General features: G+C 40.9%; 2 protein-coding genes across 2 annotated transcripts; both read left to right on the forward strand.

Moving 5' to 3' along the window:
* The first annotated feature begins 5,719 nt into the window (after positions 1 to 5,719).
* On the forward strand, positions 5,720 to 12,257 carry abracl (ABRA C-terminal like). Its single transcript, XM_055884904.1, has 3 exons — positions 5,720 to 5,841; positions 6,834 to 6,899; positions 10,902 to 12,257. Exons 2-3 carry the CDS (start codon positions 6,839 to 6,841, stop codon positions 11,084 to 11,086), a joined length of 246 nt encoding a protein of 81 aa, XP_055740879.1. The 5' UTR covers positions 5,720 to 5,841; positions 6,834 to 6,838; the 3' UTR covers positions 11,087 to 12,257.
* A 342-nt stretch (positions 12,258 to 12,599) lies between these two features.
* On the forward strand, positions 12,600 to 17,534 carry heca (hdc homolog, cell cycle regulator). Its single transcript, XM_055884903.1, has 4 exons — positions 12,600 to 13,059; positions 14,360 to 15,454; positions 16,535 to 16,689; positions 16,959 to 17,534. The coding sequence occupies exons 1-4, from the start codon at positions 12,897 to 12,899 to the stop codon at positions 17,121 to 17,123; spliced, it is 1,578 nt and encodes a 525-aa protein (XP_055740878.1). The 5' UTR covers positions 12,600 to 12,896; the 3' UTR covers positions 17,124 to 17,534.
* Positions 17,535 to 18,224: the final 690 nt, after the last annotated feature.

Genomic DNA, 18,224 nt, shown 5'->3' on the forward strand with positions numbered 1-18,224 from the left:
TTGCTAGCTACTTCCAGAAACAAATGAGAACCTCACTCGTGACTATTTTACTCGCCCTAGCAGAGCTGGTTAGGCTGTTTTCATGTTATACAGAGCGTTGGTGACTAACTGTGCTGCTGGCAAAAATTTCATTAGGCTTTTTTGCCAAGGTTTACTGACAATTGCCACATTCAACGAGTGAGCATTCGTAAATTCATCAGTTATTCTGAGCTCTGGCACCGTCAGAGGAGAGTGCTCTGAAATCGGACGAGATAGCCAGTGAATTTACGAACACACCTGAACCACTATACCACTTAGCTAAGCTATGAATGACGTGAATAATCGAGTCAATAAATGTTGGGTAGATTGCATGAAGTAAATATACTGGTAAGTTCGATGTATTAGTAGGTAGCTAACATACCTGGTACATACTGCTGTAATGCTATGCGGTTCGTAAGGATAGCGTAGCTAACAAATTGTCTGCCAACACAATGTGTAACATATTTGAAAAGTCATTACTTTATTACATTGCTCAACATTTTCTTAACATTTGTCATAATTAGTTAAAGCAATGCATTTGAATCCGCTCGTCAGACTTCTGCTGCATATTTTCCGCCATTTTCTTCAAATCTGAAAATGTTGTGAAGCCACGCCTATTTCTGAAGAATTGCATTATGGGCCCCAAAAGCACTGAAATGGTGTCCATTTCACTAACTATATCCATACTCTGACCACTAAGCTTACTACATACTCAATTTACATCACACATAGTATGATTAGGGCGGTTAGTATGAGTGTTATAAACGAATAACCTTGCTTCTTTTAATTTCTTTTCCTTTTTTTTTAAATGTTTTCATCCCACCAAGTGGTGGCAATACACCTTTTTGGATATAGTCTCTCAATAAAACCTTGAAGAACCACCTAGGTCCAACAGTGCATGTCAGAGCAGAAACAATAAAGTCCAAGGAATTGTCCGTAGATCTCCGAGATATATAATTGTATAATACAATTTATAGTGTTAAATGTTTCCAATAGCACAGTGGTCTCCATCTTTTGAGAAATTGAAGAAATATGGAACTACCCAGACTCTGCCTCGAGCTGACCTAACTGGGCAAGAAGACCCTTGGTCGGGGAGGAGACCAAGAACCCAATGACCACTCTGACAGAACGATAGAGTTCCTTGGCTAAGATGGGAGAACCTGCTGGAAGGACAATGGTTTCTACAGCACTTTACCAATCTGGCCAATATGGGAGGATGGCCAGATGAAGCCACTCCTGAAAAAAAGGCACATGACCACATGCCTGGAGTTTGCAAAAAGGCACACATGAAAGACTTCAAGCATAAGGCAAAAGATTCAGTGGTCTAATGAGAAAAATGTATCTCTTTGGCCTGAGCACTATGTCTGGAGAACCGGGCACAGCTCATCACCCGTCTGACACCATCCCTACTGTGAAGCATAGTGGTGGCAGCATCATGCAACTGGGGATGCTTTTCAGCAGCAGGGACTGCGAGACTGGAAGGGATATACTATTGTCATTTACTGCCGTCATTGCTGGAAGTCTACAACAGCTCAATACATTGGAGATGCCAATGAGGCATTTAAAAAAAATAAAAAACGTTTTATTTAGACCTTTTTTGGAAGTACATACTGGCCCTGATGGTAGTAAATGGCGATAGTTGCTATTCAAAACTCCATATTTGGTGAGTAACAAACGTATTTTAACATTTTACGTTTTAAGCTGGCCAATGGCAAGTTGAATGGATGCTTCCTGGGCTTAAAGGAGATTCACATTATCCACATATCCTGCAGGGCCAGATTCTGGTTCAAGAGACTAACCAAGGACAGGAAGTGGGAATTTTGAGTTCTGCTAATTCTGCCAACTGGGCTAGGTTTGTGATTGTCAGGTAGACTACAGTGACCAAAAGAGAAACAGGGGACACTGGTCAGAGAATATTTCATAAGCCTAACCTACCTGACCATCTTAACATTTTGGTCAATCTGCATGACCACCTGTTCTTAAGAGACAGTTTGGGCAGAGCCCTCTGGCCCTCAGGGTTGTCAGGCTGAGTATCGAGTATTTTAAAAACCCTTTGGCATGATTGGAAGGAAGACTCATAACCAGTACCCTGTTCTGTAGTTATCCTCGAGGTAGTAACGTGACCCCAAAAAATGAGTTTGCCAATAAAAAAAAAGATGGGTTCAAACACCTAGATGCCAGTAGCCTTTTTAAAAGCTTTTTTTTCTGTTTTTTTTTATGAATGGCTTTGTTTGCAGTAGTCAATGGCTAAACCAAGCACATGCATCAACATAGAAGATAGAGCCACAGTGCATATTAGTGCAGTGGAAATGGTAAATTGTAGATATGCTAATCATGTCCAACAGCGAAGCTCAACCTCTTTTTTTTTTTTCATAATACCAAATCATCAACTTACATGCCTACATCAAACATGTCCAACAAAACACAGATACAAACAAGAAATACTAAATACATACACCACCATTCAAAAGTTTGGGGTCACTTAGAAATGTCCTTGTTTTTGAAAGGAAAGCATTTTTATAGTGTAGACTTTGTTAAATGGTGTAAATTACTATTGTAGCTGGAAAGGCTTATCTTTAAAAAAATGGAATACCTACAGGGGCGTACAGAGGCCCTTTGTCAGCAACCATTCCTACTGTGTTCCAATGGCACGTTGTGTTAGCTAATCCAAGTTTATAATTTTAAAAGGCTAATTGATCATTAGAAAACCCTTTTGCAATTGTTAGCACAGGTGAGAGCTGTTGTGCTGATTGAATCTGGAGCATCAGTATTTGTGCGTTCAATTACAGGATCAAAATGTCCAAAGATAAAGAACCTTCATCTGAAACTCATTAGTCTATTGTTGTTCTGAGAAAAGAAAGGCTATTCCATGTGAGAAAATGCCAAGAAATGGAAGGTCTCGTACAACGCTGTGTACTACTCTCTTACAGAACAGTGCAAACTGGCCCTAACCAGAATAGAAAGAGGACTGGGAGGCCCTGGAAGACAAGTACATTAGTGTGTAGTTTGAGAAACAGACGCCTCACAAGTCCTCAACTGGCAGCTTCATTAAATAGTACCTGCAAAACACCAGTTACGAGATCTTAAGTAAGTTTGGCATTTTCTTGCATGGAATAGCCTTCATTTCTCAGAACAAGAATAGACTGATGTTTCAGAATGAAGTTCTTTGTTTCTGGCCATTTTGAGCCTGTAATTGAACCCACAAATGCTGATACTCAACTAGTCTAAAGAAGGACAGTTTTTTTAAAATTAGCCCAAGTTTTCAGCTGTGCTAACATAATTGCAAAAGGGTTTTCTAATGATCAGTTAGCCTTTTAAAATGATAAACTTGGATTAGCTAACACAACATTCCATTGGAACACTGGAGTGACGGTTGCTGATAATGGACATATGTAGATATTCCATAAAAAAAGCTGCTTTCAGCTACAATAGTCATTTACAACATTAACAATGTCTACACTGTATTTCTGATCGATTTCATGTTATTTTCATGGACAAGTATTTGGAATTTTCTTTAAAAAAAACTACCATTTAAGTGACCCCAACTTTTGACTGGTAGTGTACACGCAGAAAAAGAAAGTCCTCTCACTGTCAATTGCGTTTATTTTCGGCAAACTTAACATGTGTAAATATTTGTATGAACATAAGATTCAACAACTGAGACATAAACTGAAAAAATTCCACAGACAACTAACAGAAATTGAATGTGTCCCTGAACAAAGGGGAGGTCAAAAATAACAGTCAGTATCTGGTGTGGCCACCAGCTGCATTAAGTACTGCAGTGCATCTCCTCCTCATGGACTAAACCAGATTTGCCAGTTCTTGCTGTGAGATGTTACCCCACTCTTCCACCAAGGCACCTGCATGTTCCCAGACATTTCTGGGGGAATGGCCCTAGCCCTCACCCTCCGATCCAACAGGTTCCAGACGTGCTCAATGGGATTGAGATCCGGGTTCTTCGATGGCCATGGCAGAACACTGACATTCCTGTCTTTCAGGAAATCCCGCACAGAACAAGCGGTATGGCTGGTGGCATTGTCATGCTGGAGGGTCATGTCAGGATGAGCCTGCAGGAAGGGTACCACATGAGGGAGGAGGATGTCTTCCCTGTAACGCACAGCATTGAGATTGCCTGCAATGACAGCAAGCTCAGTCCGATGATGCTGTGACACATCGCCCCAGACCATAACGGACCCTCCCCCTCCAAATCGATCCCGTTCCAGAGTACAGGCCTCGGTGTAACGCTCATTCCTTCGATGATAAACACGAATCTGACTATCACCCCCGGTGAGACAAAACTGCGACACGTCTGTGAAGAGCACTTTTTGCCAGTCCTGTCTGGTCCAGTGACGGTGGGTTTGTGCCCATAGGTGACGTTGTTGCCGGTGATGTCTGGTGAGGACCTGCCTTACAACAGGCCTACAAGCCCTCAGCCTATTGCGTACAGTCTGAGCACCGATGGGGAGATTGTGCGTTCCTGGTGTAACTCGGGCAGTTGTTGCCATCCTGTACCTGTCCGGCAGGTGTGATGTTCGGATGTACCGATCCTGTGCAGGTGTTGTTACATGTGGGGAAGATTAGCTTTCCGTCCTGTCTCCCTGTAGCGCTGTCTTAGTCATCTCACAGTACGGACATTGCAATTTATTGCCCTGGCCACATCTGCAGTCCTCATGCCTCCTTGCAGCATTCCTAAGGCATGTTCACGCAGATGAGCAGGGACCCTGGGCATCTTTCTTTTGGTGTTTTTCAGAGTCTGTAGAAAGGCCTCTTTTAGTGTCCTAAGTTTTTATAACTGTGACCTTAATTGCCTACCGTCTGTCAGTGTCATAACGACCGTTCCACAGGTGCACGTTCATTAATTGTTTGGTTCATTGAAAACGCATGGGAAACAGTGTTTTAAACTCTTTACAATGAAGATCTGTGAAGTTATTTGGATTTTTACAAATGATCTTTGAAAGACAGGGTCCTGAAAGGGAGGTTTTTCTTTTATTGCTGAGTTTTAAAAAATTTTTTTTTTACAAAATACAATTCTAGTGCAATTTGTATTCACTCAGAAAAATCTCTGATTTAAGGAAGATATTATTTTTGTTATTCACTAGGGATTATGTCTTAAAGATGATTCAATCAAAAATATTTGCAATTTTGGTATAGAATTCTGGAATTTGTCTTGTTTAAAGCAACAAGAATGAAAATAAATCACAATCATTTAGATGGTCTTGTTATAATTGCAATAGTCACATATATCATTTGTCAACAACATGGGTGGTGTTCAAAAAGGTAAACAAGTATTCTGCAAGATTTTTCCCAAAAATATATCATAGATTCACATTCATAGAACAAGTGAGTCAAACGTTCACTTTTTCGCAGATGTCATCAATAGCCACAAATTTGGACAACACAGAATTACATGGATATATCTTATGTACAATATTAAAGTGCACTTCCTTATATTTGTTTGCTATACAATATTTGTAATGTATCAACCAAGCTTTTTTTCCAGACAATGTCAGGAGTAAGCATGTTCCAGAAAAAAAAATTCCTCTAGGCGTAAAATTGGTTCCGGAACATTTGCTTTATGAACGTATTACAACACGATTTTTCAAGTAAGCCTATACCTTCCAAACTGAGCTCTGTATAAACTCTGTGATCATCACCAAAGCTGAAATGAGTTTAAACTCCCCCTCCCTGTAGCCAAAGAAGGAGGGGTCATGACGTCAGTAATACTGCCTTTTATGGTACAGTTTTAATTTGCTTCGTACCTTTTCTCTTCCTGTTGAATTCTACTCAGGCATCGTGTTATATCGGGATATCGCTCTTACTCAGGTAAATACCGCAACATAATAACAATTCAATGTGAAATAGAACATGCGCATAGTCTGTTGGTTATTAGCCTACATTTAAACTCTCATCACTTTAGCCGGCAGCGTCCCGCATTTCCTTCCATTGTCTGCAATAGCCGTGTTTATGTAGTCTATAATCAATTGATTTTTTATTAAAAAATGTAAATGATCAAGTTAGACAGGGGTCAAGTAATGGGTCTCGAAACGGATTACACCGTCTATTTCAACGTGATTGATTCTAAATTCCCTTAGGTAGTGATCGGTCGTCACTAGTTACCACAGCAACAAAGTCATAAACCTCGCCTATTTCTACAATTTATCTTCTTAAAATGTGACTTTAACCCAAGCCACACTGCTAATTTTTGCTTAACCTTACATTTAGACAAAGGGCGTTTTTTGTCTTCATGAATTGTTACGATACAGCCCATTTTGACTTTGCGGCTGTGGTAAATGGGTTAAACCCTACTGATCCCAGCTAGCCTACTTCCGCATTGATAGTCCTTTTGTAACCTTTATTTAACTAGGCAAGTCAGTTAAGAACAAATTCTTATTTACAATGACGGCCTAGGAACAGTGGGTTAACTGCCTTGTTCAGGGGCAGAACAATAGATTTTTACCTTTTCAGCTTGGGGATTAGATCTAGCAACCTTTCATTTACTTGGCCCAGTGCTCTAACCACTAGGCTACTTGCCGCCCCACTTTTTATATGGAAGGCAATTTTGTTGCAGCTTGTTACAATGTGAAACTGACTTGTTTCTGCTGCTGCGTAGGCTACATTTTTGCGAAAAGGCACATCTTTATAATACTGTGATGGTGTATCCTGTCTTAATCAGGTGCCCTTTTATCCTATAATACATTACAATGGATGTTATGACACAAATGTCTACATTATGACACCCCCTCTCCTTTGCTGTTGTTTCTGGGAATGCCCATATAATATTGGCATGTGACACTTACATTTTGTTACACTTCTAGTGGCAATGAACGTCCAACATGAAGTATCTCTGCTTGTTGGAGAGATCCAACGGCTTGGCAGTAAAAGTAAGTATAGTCTTGTATTACAGTGCACTTTGCTTATAACCAATGCAATAGGGGTTGCCCTATTGACCGGGGCAAGTGACCCGAGTTGTCACAAGTTGAGCCTGCTCTGAGGTTGCTCCATTAGGCAGGTGACTATTATTCAGATTTTTTTTTTTTTTTACAGATAACCAAAATGCTAATAATTCCAGTAGTCTGGTCCTTCTAGTTCCATATGTGAAGATGAAAATAGATACTTAATTCAGGCAAGTGATCATAATCTTCAGGCGTCCTTTCAGACCTTAATATCAATCCCAAGGATGAAACCAACCGGATGAAATGCTTAATCAATGTACTTTGCAAGACAATCTGTTTTATAATAATCAAATCAGCAGGGATAGGTGGCGGGATTCCTGTAATAGAGTTGGGCTGTAATCTGAAACTTCTACAATTCTCTCCAAATAGGGTGTGTGGACTTTTTTTCTTCTTTCCCCCCAGCTAAATTCTAACTAGTGCTGAGCCATTAACCACATTTTCAGGGGGGTTTTGGTTATTGAACAACAAATTTCCAACGTTGGTTCAATTACTTGAATTCCATTTAGTTTCTCTAGAGAGAAATCAAATCATGAGAAATTAAGTCAAGAATTACAATGTATGGGATGCTGGTCCAAAGGGAGTTGTAGTTTTCATTAAGCAACATTTCAACCTATACTGAACAAAAATATAAATGCAACAATTTAAAAGATTTCTGAGTTACAGTTCATATACGGAAATCAGTCAATGGAAATAAATTCGAGGCCCTAATCTATGGATTTCAGATGACTGGGCAGGGGTGGAGCCAGGGTTGGGTATGGGGGGGGGATAGGCCAGGCCCAGCCAATCAGAATTATTTTCTTTTTTTCACAAATGGGCATTATTACAGACACAAATACTCCTCAGTTTCATCAGCTGTCTGGGTGGCTTGTCTCAGACAATCTCGCAGTTGAAGAATCTGGATGTGGAGGTCCAGGGCTGGCGTGGGTACAGGTGGTCTGTGGCTGTGAGGTCGTTTGGATGTAGTGCCAAATTCTCTAAAATGACATTGGCTTATTGGCTTACAGAAATTAACAATGAAATTATCTGGAAACAGGTCTGGTGGATATTCCCGCAGTAAGCATGCCAATTGCATGCTCCCTTCACTTCAGACATCTGTGGCATTGTGTGATACAACTGAACATTTTAGTGGCCTTTTCTTGTCCCCAGCACAAGATGCACCTGTGTAATGATTATGCTGTTTAACACAGCTTCTTGATATACCACACCTGTCAGGTGGCTGGATTACCTTGGCAAAGGAGAAATGCTCATTAACAGAGTAGTAAACAAATTGTGTGCACAACATTTGAGAAATAAGCTTGTGCATATGGAGAATTTCTGATATTTTATTTCAGCTCATGAAACATGGGACCAACACTTTACATGTCGCGTTTTATATTTTTGTTCAGTATAGTTTAGTGCCGAAAGTGGTAATTAACTGCAATGACCATAATCCATTGCACCTGTTCTTTGCCGGCTCAGAGACAGATGCAGTTGTTGATAAACTACCCAATTGTCATACTTGAGTAAAAGTAAAGATACCTTTTTAATAGAAAATGACTCAGTAAAATACTAGTATCAAAGTATTTGGTTTAAATATACTTAAGTATCAAAAGGAAAAAGTATAAATAATTTCAAATTTGTAAGCCAAACCTCAGACAAAATTCACAAATGAAGCATGTATGTTTAGTGAGTCCACCAGATCAGAGGCAGTAGGGATGACCAGGGATGTTCTTTTGATAAGTGTGTGAGTTGGACCATTTTCCTGTCAAAATGTAAAGAGCACTTTTGGGTGTCAGGAGTAAAAAGTACATTATTTTCTTTAGGAACGTGGTAAAGTAAAAGTTGTCAAATATAAATCGTAAAGTATAGATACCCCAAAAATGACTTAAGTAGTATTTTTACTTAAATACTTTACACCACTGCTTTTATGCCTGTTTGTTTAGATGCACACAGACCCCATACGCCACCATATGAGAGAGAGACAACCCAAAGACGAGAGGGATAGAGTTCTTGAAAGTATGCCTGATCTACTTTGAAGAACTAGTCAAATGATTTCTTCAGAGAGCAGCATACTTCGGCAGGCTTGCCTAGCTTAATGGGGTGACTAAAGACAGTAGCCTACAGTATGGGAAGAACAGAATTGTCTGGCTGCCTGAGATGAGATGACGACTTTAAGTGAAGAGAAATTATAAAGCCATCAATTAAAACGTTGCGTAGAGGCATGTTTGTTCTATATAACATTTCTATCCAAAATGTTGTCCTTTTGAATGCTCCCCTGGTTCAAGGGCTTGGTGGATAGTTGAGTTCATTAGCACTGGGGTGGAACCAAAGTCTGCATACCATGTGGATCCCCAGCACCATCATGCAATAAATGAGATCCATAATTAATTGGTGCACTGAAAGTAAGCCTATTTTGTCTTCATTTGGACACCAACTTTATCCTCTGGCAGTGGAGCATCCAGTTTGTGAACTCATCTCAGACTTTTCCAAATAACCACCCCATATTAGCTCCACTACCTCATGCTCTCTCCTGCTGTTGAAAATCCCCTGGCTTTAATTCCTTGTTTACAGAGCCATGCATCCCCCTTATTTGCTCCTCAGCTGCCGCAGCCTATTTGGGAATGGCTAGTTTCAGTGTCATCCCCTGCCAATACTGTGCAGTGCTAGAGGAAACACTAAACATATGGTACCAGTCAAAAGTTTGGACACCTCATTCAAGGGTTTTTCTTTATTTTGACTTATCTACATTGCAGAATAATAGTGACGCCATCAAAACTATTAAATAACCTGGAATCATGTAGTAACCAAAAAAGTGTTAAATCAAAATATATTTCAGATTCTTCAAAGTAGCCACCCTTTGCCTTGATGACAGCTCTGCACACTTGGCATTCTCTCAACCAGATTCACCTGGAATGCTTTTCCAACAGCCTTGAAGGAGTTCCCACAAATGCTGAGCACTTGTTGGCTGCTTTTCTTTCACGCTGCGGTCCAACTCATCCCAAACCATCTCAATTGGTGAGATGAATTTTAAATAAATCAGACAGTCACCAGCAAAGCGCCCCCACACCATCACACTTCCTCCATGTTTCACGGTGGGAACCACACATGCGGAGGTCATCCGTTCACCTACTATGTGTCTCACAAAGACAAAATCTCAAATTTGAACTCATCAGACCAAAAGACAAGATTTCCACTGTTCTAATGTCCATTGCTTGTGTTTCTTGGTCCAAGCAAGTTTCTTCTTATTGGTGTCCTTTTGTGGTTTCTTTGCAGCAATTCGACCATGAAGGCCTGATTTCATGCGGTCTCTGAACAGTTGATGTTGATATGTCTGTTACTTGAACTCTGACGCATTTATTTGGGCTTCAATTTCTGAGGTGCAGTTAATTCTAATTAACTCATCCTCTGCAGCAGAGGTAACTCTTTCCGGATTGACTGACCTTCATGTCTTCACATAATGATAGGACTGTCGTTTCTCTTTGCTTATTTGAGCTGCTCTTCCCATAATATGGACTTGGTATTTAACCAAATAGGGCTATCTTCTGTATACCAACCCCACCTTGTCACAACACAACTGATTGGTTGAAACGCATTAAGAAGGATATACATTCCACAAATTAACTTTTAACAAGGCCCACCTTTTTAAGTGAAATGTATTCCAGGTGACTACCTCATGAAGCTGGTTGAGAGTGTGCAAAGGGTGGCTACTTTGAAGAATCTCAAATATAAAATATTTAGATTTTAACAGTTTTTTTGGGGGGAAGGGTTACTACATGATCCCATATGTTATTTCATAGTTTTGATGTTTTTGCCAATATTATTCTGCAATGTAGAATATAAAGAAACCCTTGAAGGAGTAGGTGTGTCCAAACATTTGACAGGTATTGTTTATGTAAAAAATATTGAAGGAATACAGGATTCTTTTTAATACTACCTTGCCTTGTTTTACAGATGCAGATGGACAAACTTGTGTAAAATTTGGTGTCCTGTTCAATGACGATAGGTGCGCAAATATCTTTGAGGCTTTGGTTGGGACTCTGAGGGCTGCCAAGAGGAAGAAGATCATCGCATTTGAAGGGGAGCTGCTCCTGCAAGGTGTCCATGACAATGTTGACATCACACTCCTACAAGAATGAAGCTGATGGCTATCGTTATTCAGATGAAAAGTCAAGTTTCTTTGAGGCGTTACTATTACATCTACCAACCAGGGATCACAAATCAACATTTTGATACATTTCTAGGACTACAAATGTACAGGCTGAGAATGTAACATTTTGTATACCACATTAGGAGAATATTGTTCATAAGGAGTATATTCTAGGGGATGAAATACACTTAGATGTTTTAGGAAACAAATTACCTTACAGGAATCACCAAATGGCAACTTCATTTATTGTTTACATGGTTATTTTGGTACCTCTTGTGGACCTCCTTAGAACAACTAAGATGGCAGTGCTTCAAGAGAGGCTTTTGCACATATAGATTTATTTTATTTTATTCATGCTAATGTTAAGCATTTGAGTATGTAATATTCAAGCTTTTATATGTTTGCAAGACTGTCTTTTCTCTATCGACCACTCACAAACCTTTTGCCTTTGCTATAACCAAGGGGGATTAAGCCAATGGATTTCCTGTGTGATTCTTAGTATTTAATTACAGGGTGATTTGTGCCAAATAAAAATTAGGTTTTGTAATGTTCCTCAGGACCAAATGTGTTAAACTGACTTTTGAAATTAGACTCGTTATTTAGAATATAAGTTTGCCTCATTCCAGATACAGTGTTGTATATTATGCAAGCATAGAATATTCTTTAATAAGAGACATATTGATAAAGTACTCAATGTTGTAGATGGATAGAAATTATGTATAAGATGTTCTCTGTTTTACAGGCTAGGGAGTTGGTGATCACATTTCTATATCTGCAACATGTATGTTGTGGCTTACTTAATGTGCCCCATATCATGAATACGATTCTTTCATCTAATTATGTGTGGGTCACCATGAACTGTGAATATAGGCTTATCATGCATGGTGTTAATGTTCAAAGAAGATACACAATGCTTAGTATTGTGTCCTGGTAGGAAATACATTTGAAACTTGACATGGGAAGCAATAGTAACTCTTCAAAAAAAATGGTTTAACAAGAAAAAGTTAGCAGATGACAAATTGAGCACAATGCATGTATGATCATCAAAGTGCAGTTCCTTTCCGAAGTCCAATTTCCAAAAGGACTGATATTGACAATAATATATTCCAAAGAAAGCGTTCTGAGGATGAAATACTCAGTTAATAAAGAACAAACCTTCACTTTGCAGCCTGATTATTAAAAAAAGATATATTGGCTCCATATAACAGATGTATTGCATACTGAATGGTCATGTGTGTGTATATATATTTTTTTGTAACCTTATGCTGTGCTATTTAAACATCGCATTCTAACTATATTGTATTATAGAAGAAAATGTGAATGTCTATGTTGTGAAAAGGATAGTAGGCTATACTACTACCAGCCTATTAAGTATACACTGATGACTGCACTTTTAGACGTAATTATTAGATAGCTGACAATGCCATAGAAGAGTATGACGTCAATTGTTGCCACAGGACCCTTTACGTGGGACTCCCTTGTTAATTCGAATAATAATTTACAGCAAGGTTCGGGGGGCGGAGCCGTGTTTCGTCATGGCGGCAGGAGGAAAACAGAACAGCGCCTGACGGATCTACATTCAGAGCAGGAATCAAAACAATAAACGGACACGCCTTCTTCGTAGGTTACCTTTGCTGTCACAACTGCATAAACCTGGATGGAGATAATATAGCTGTAAACAGTACCACCTGCAATCAAGAAGAGAATCATTGCATCTCTCAAGTAGGATTCAAATGGAATCCGCAGAAATGTCAGCCAGCCGTTGATGGGTTGAAAGTATTCATATCTGGATCAGTAAAATGCCCAACCAGAAAAGCAACAAGGGGAAGAGAAATAAAAGGACTAATAGTAGTGGAGATGAACAAGAAAATGGAGCCAGTGCTGCCGCAACAGGAGGAGCATCAGGGGTAACAACAACATTATTAGGGGCTACAGCTGCACCGTTCAACGAGCATAGAAGTGGTAAGAGTGGAATTGTGTCAAAACATGCGTGACCGAAGTTATTGCAATGGATTTTATTTTATTATTGCCTATGAGACAACGTACGCTTTACGGTGCTTCACATTTTGTTGTTATCGACTGTAGGCTTCATAACTCACGCGTTATAGTGTAATTGCCAACGAGCATTATGCATTGATCATTTAATGATGCGTCGACATGGAGCTCTATGCACTGTCATATCACGACGCACACATGTAGTTTCAGTTGTGGCCTTGTTCATGGGTAGTGCTGGCACCTCACCGCTTGCCTGCTCAAGTTCAACTTAATTTGATACATTGTCGGTATTGTAACGTCTGTGTCCTGAGTCAGATAAAGTAACACAAAAACGATATTAGTAGGCTGTGCATATAGGCTGCATATACATTATAGTTGGCATCAAAGTTATACCAGGCCTAACTTACTATCTGAATGAAACATGAAATACATGGATTTTGTCATGTAAAACATATTCCGGTGAGCTTTTTATAAACAAAATATTACCAATTAATAAAATGTGATGGGGTAGGCACATAGCTGAACAATGATGGAATTCATTGTACAGAGCCTCAGGTTTATGTTTGAATCACCCTGGCAGCCTGAAGTTGGTGACTCATAATCATGTTGCAGAGGCATAGACTAGTCCTGTTCTTCATATTTCATTTTCTTCTTAACTGAACTGAGTTTTGATGCAGGTATAGTTAGGCACATTACAGTGCATGCATGGGATTGTTTCTGAGACACTGTCTAGAAACCATGAGGGCTGAGAGATGACAACGAAGTACAGGAAATGAAAGGAGGAAACTGATCTACCATACCCGCATACACACACAGACAGACACACACACAGACACACAGACACTGAGGGTTTCCCTGTCTGACATGTATTCAGGCACCACTTCTCAGTGATCCATACTCAATAATGATGGCTCTTATGTTGCAAGATAACACAGATCCCATAGCCTTCTTCTTATTATTGAATGTTCACACAGTCCCATACCGTTTTAAAGTTAAATTCCAGACAGGCTGTGCATTGATGTTTGAGTCCTGAATCGTTCAGTAACAGCATAGAATATTGTCAACATTGCAGTCCAAGGAGCTAGTCCTGATAGCATGAACAAAAATCTATTCTGTTTAATATTGTTTTGTTGCTCTGTAATATGTCCAAAGTGAATGTTGTGCCTCAAAGCATGCTTGTTTTTATTTTCAAGTCATATTTTGTATGGAGATGTTATAATATGTTTATGAGTGATGTAGTAACTCTGTTTTGTTTTGTGTGCTGCAGAGGCCCCCTGTGCTACCCCTCTTGTGTGCAGTCTGGCCAGAGACATTGACCTTGACAAGGATGACTATCAACGTGTGGTGTGTAACAGTGATAGCTGCCCTTATGGTAACTGGATGCACTTGCAATGCTTCTACGAGTGGGAGAGTAGTATCCTGGTCCAATTCAACTGCATTGGAAGGGCCCGCAGCTGGAACGAGAAGCAGTGCCGGCAGAACATGTGGACTAAGAAGGGATACGACCTGGCCTTCCGCTTCTGCTCCTGCCGCTGCGGCCAGGGCCACCTTAAGAAAGACACGGACTGGTACCAGGTGAAGCGCATGACAGAGGTGAAGAAGAAGGTGCCTCTGGAGAAGAGTCTAGGGAAGTTGAGCAGCTCAGCTGCAGCTGGAGGGGGTGCATGTGGAGGTGGGCTGGATCCCCCTGATGATCCTAAAAAGGGCAAGCTGCCTGGGGGCAGTAAGCTGGCTCACAGAGCATCCAGTCAGGAGCTTCCTCGCCGACAGTCAGTGGATCGGCAGAACTCTCAGGAGAGGGGTCACGGAGGCCTATTCTGTGGTAGCAGCCTGGGGCCCCGCTCACCCTGTGACTCCCCAGGTCAGTCCCCTCCATCAGGCTTCTCCTTCTTCTCCCCGCCTGCATTCACAGGGCCCCGCAGCTCCCGGCACCTGGGGGAGTTCCTGAAGAATGCGGTGCACATGGAGAGTCACCGGAAGCACATGCTGGCAAGCGGCATGCTGGGTCGCGGTGGCCACCTCGATCACACCATCCTGCCCCTGCCCAGACTCACCCCAGGGGACAACCCAGTGCAGTTCTTGCGGAGGCTGGACCTCACAGAGCTGCTGACCCACATACCCAGACACAAGCTGAACACCTACCATGTCCGTATGGAGGATGACGCCCAGGCGGGCCAGGGAGAGGACCTGAGGAGGTTCATCCTGTCGGCTCTGAGCGCCAGCCACAGGAACATGGTCAACTGTGCCCTGTGCCACCGCACCCTGCCTGTCTTTGAGCAGTTCCCCCTGGTGGACGGGACCCTGTTCCTGAGCCCCTCCAGACACGATGAGATTGAGTACGATGTGCCGTGCCATCTGCAAGGTAGGTCTTTGGAACAATGTCCATCTCTGAGAAACAGAATTTGAAACACTTAGGCTATCAAAACCAGCAGACTGCAGCAACCATTACGCATGCATCATCTGTATTGGGTACAAACTTAAATATTGCAAACTGGAAATTACATCATTCTTTTTTAATATTCTATGGATATATTTTCCCACAAACAATCTCAGTTGACCTGTAATAAAAAATTTGAAAATTATTGTCTTGAACCCGAGTTTAAGAAAAAGATCACTTTATCGGTAAATTGCACATGTTCTATCTGAAGTTTGAATTTGAGCCCAACCCTGTAGAAAAACACACATACATACAGGTTTTGTAGAGGTGCTTCCACACTGGGCCCCCAAGAGCTGTTGTTGTTGCCTTGCTCAAGGGTGCAACGGCAGGCAATGTCATCTAGAATTTGGTATTGACAGCAACCCTCTGGTTCCCAGCTCACTTCCCAACAGATTTTCCCCCTTTTGACCTGGGATTCAAACTGACAACCCTCCGGTTGCTAGCTCGCCTCTTTAACCTCTAGTCTACCTGACACCGATATGCTGGTTCCTGTTGTGGTAGAAGAAATGTGGACAGTGAAATGTTCAGGCTTACTGTTGACAGCTGATCAGGCCCCAGGAGTTACAGTATGTTGCTGAAAGCAAATGATTTGGACCACAGCTGTTTCCAGATATGCATGTTGTAGTGTATTTCAGAATAACTTGTTTGGTTGTGAATTTTCATAATTGTTATTTTGGTCGGCAAGGGTGTTATCCCTTGCATATATTTGAGATAAGAACACACCATAATAAACCTGGCACAATAGAATTCATTACTTTCATTGAGAACTAAACAAAATTATTATGGCACATGAATGTGATCAAGCATGACATGCATATCAATCAAGTCAATCTATACTGTTTCCCACAAACAGGTTCTTAGTAGCTATTCACCACATGGATAAGAATTAAATCAGTGGATGAATGCTGTTGCTTTGATCTTCAGGCTTTGTAATGCATGATTATTTTTCACGCTTTAGGGATTATTTATGGAATCTATTAAACAACCCTATTGTCTCTTGTAAAGGGAGGCTGATGCATCTGTATGCAATATGTGTCGACTGTCTGGAGGGAGTCCACAAAATTGTCTGTATCAAGTGCAAGTCCAGGTGGGATGGGAGCTGGCACCAGTTGGGGACGATGTACACCTACGATATACTGGCCGCCACACCATGTTGTCAGGTAAGTAGGCTATTAGTATTTATCAATATATATATTTTTTTCTCATGATGAGTTTGAAAGTCACATTTGAGTTAGCATCCAGATGGTCCAGGGGTGTCATTTATATATGGCAGGCTGCCATAAGGTAGCTTCATGGGCCAAAGTCAGTTAAAAACATCAGGTTCTGTGTTGGGGCTAGATCTCTTCCTATCAAATCGTCTCATTGACATTATGCATGGCAAAGTCGACTACTGCAGATCCATAGCCATTTCCTCTATTTGTACCCTTAGGCCCGTCTGAACTGCAAGCACTGTGGCAAGCCGGTCATAGATGTCAGGGTGGGGATGCAGTACTTCTCAGAGTACAGCAACGTGCAGCAGTGCCCCCACTGTGGGAACCTCGACTACCACTTTGTCAAGCCGTTCTCCTCCTTCAAAGTCTTGGAAGCTTATTGACAAATGTGCATGCATGCTAGTGCTGTTTCTCTTGTTTCTGTTTTTTATCTAGGCAACTTTATTTTTGGCCCTTAAATACTTTTTTCTGGGCTTTAGTTATTGTTTTATTTTTTATGTATAGAAAGAATATGACTCGATTAAAAATGTCCAAGACAGCATCTATATGATTTCAGAAAAAGTTATATTCATAAGACCTACAACGGTCGGAACTGTCTGGCACTTAAAAAGATGAAACACATATACTGTGACAACAAGTGAATGTATCTGTATGCCAAATTTGCTTTTTTACAAAAGGATGACAAATATATAATAAAGGAGACAAATAAATGTTGCATGCTCTTGTTCATCATAATTGCCAAACAGCAAAGAGTAGGCAGAAATTCGTCAATATAAATTACACTATGAATCTCATTGTTTTTTTTTATTTCACCAGTTAAGTTGACTGAGAACACATTCTCATTTTCAGCAACAACCTAGGGAATAGTTACAGGGGAAAGGAAGGGGGATAAATAAGCCAATTGTAAACTGGGGATGATTAGGTGGCCATGATGATATGAAGGCCAGATAGGGAATTTAGCCAGGACACCAGGGTTAACACCCCTGCTCTTACGATGAGTGCCATGGGATCTTTAGTGACCACAGAGAGTCAGGACACCCATATAACATCCCATCTGATAGACAGCACCCTACACAGGGCAATGTCCCCAATCACTGCCCTGGGGCATTGGGATATTTCTTTAGACCAGAGGAAAGGGTGCCTCCTACTGGCCCTCCTCCAACACCACTTCCAGAAGCATCTGGTCTCCTATCCAGGGACTGACCAGTACTAACCCTGCTTAGCTTAAAAGCAGGCCAGCAGTGGGATGCTTTAAACCTTTTTAGGGTGCCGGACAACGTGACCAGGAAGATTTTAATTGACCAGACATTTCAGAAATGTACTGACCGTCCATATCCATTCACATCGGTCTAAATGAGGAATATTGGTCAAAACTTTATAGCCAATTAATTTTTATTTTTTTGGTGCTGCTTTCCTAAAATAATAATTGTCCACCTCACGATTCAGCTGTCGGAGATGTGAGCACTAAATGCATCAGGGCATTG

The sequence above is a fragment of the Salvelinus fontinalis genome, chromosome 27 (genome assembly GCF_029448725.1).
Source record: "Salvelinus fontinalis isolate EN_2023a chromosome 27, ASM2944872v1, whole genome shotgun sequence".
NCBI classification, from domain to species: Eukaryota; Metazoa; Chordata; class Actinopteri; order Salmoniformes; family Salmonidae; genus Salvelinus; species Salvelinus fontinalis.

Coding starts and splice junctions, on each gene's coding strand:
- heca (XM_055884903.1), top strand. CDS start 12,897: ATGCCCAACCAGAAAAGCAACAAGGGGAAGAGAAATAAAAGGACTAAT. Junction 15,455..16,534: donor TGTGCCGTGCCATCTGCAAG/GTAGGTCTTTGG, acceptor TCTCTTGTAAAG/GGAGGCTGATGCATCTGTAT. Junction 16,690..16,958: donor CCGCCACACCATGTTGTCAG/GTAAGTAGGCTA, acceptor TTGTACCCTTAG/GCCCGTCTGAACTGCAAGCA.
- abracl (XM_055884904.1), top strand. CDS start 6,839: ATGAACGTCCAACATGAAGTATCTCTGCTTGTTGGAGAGATCCAACGG. Junction 6,900..10,901: donor CCAACGGCTTGGCAGTAAAA/GTAAGTATAGTC, acceptor CTTGTTTTACAG/ATGCAGATGGACAAACTTGT.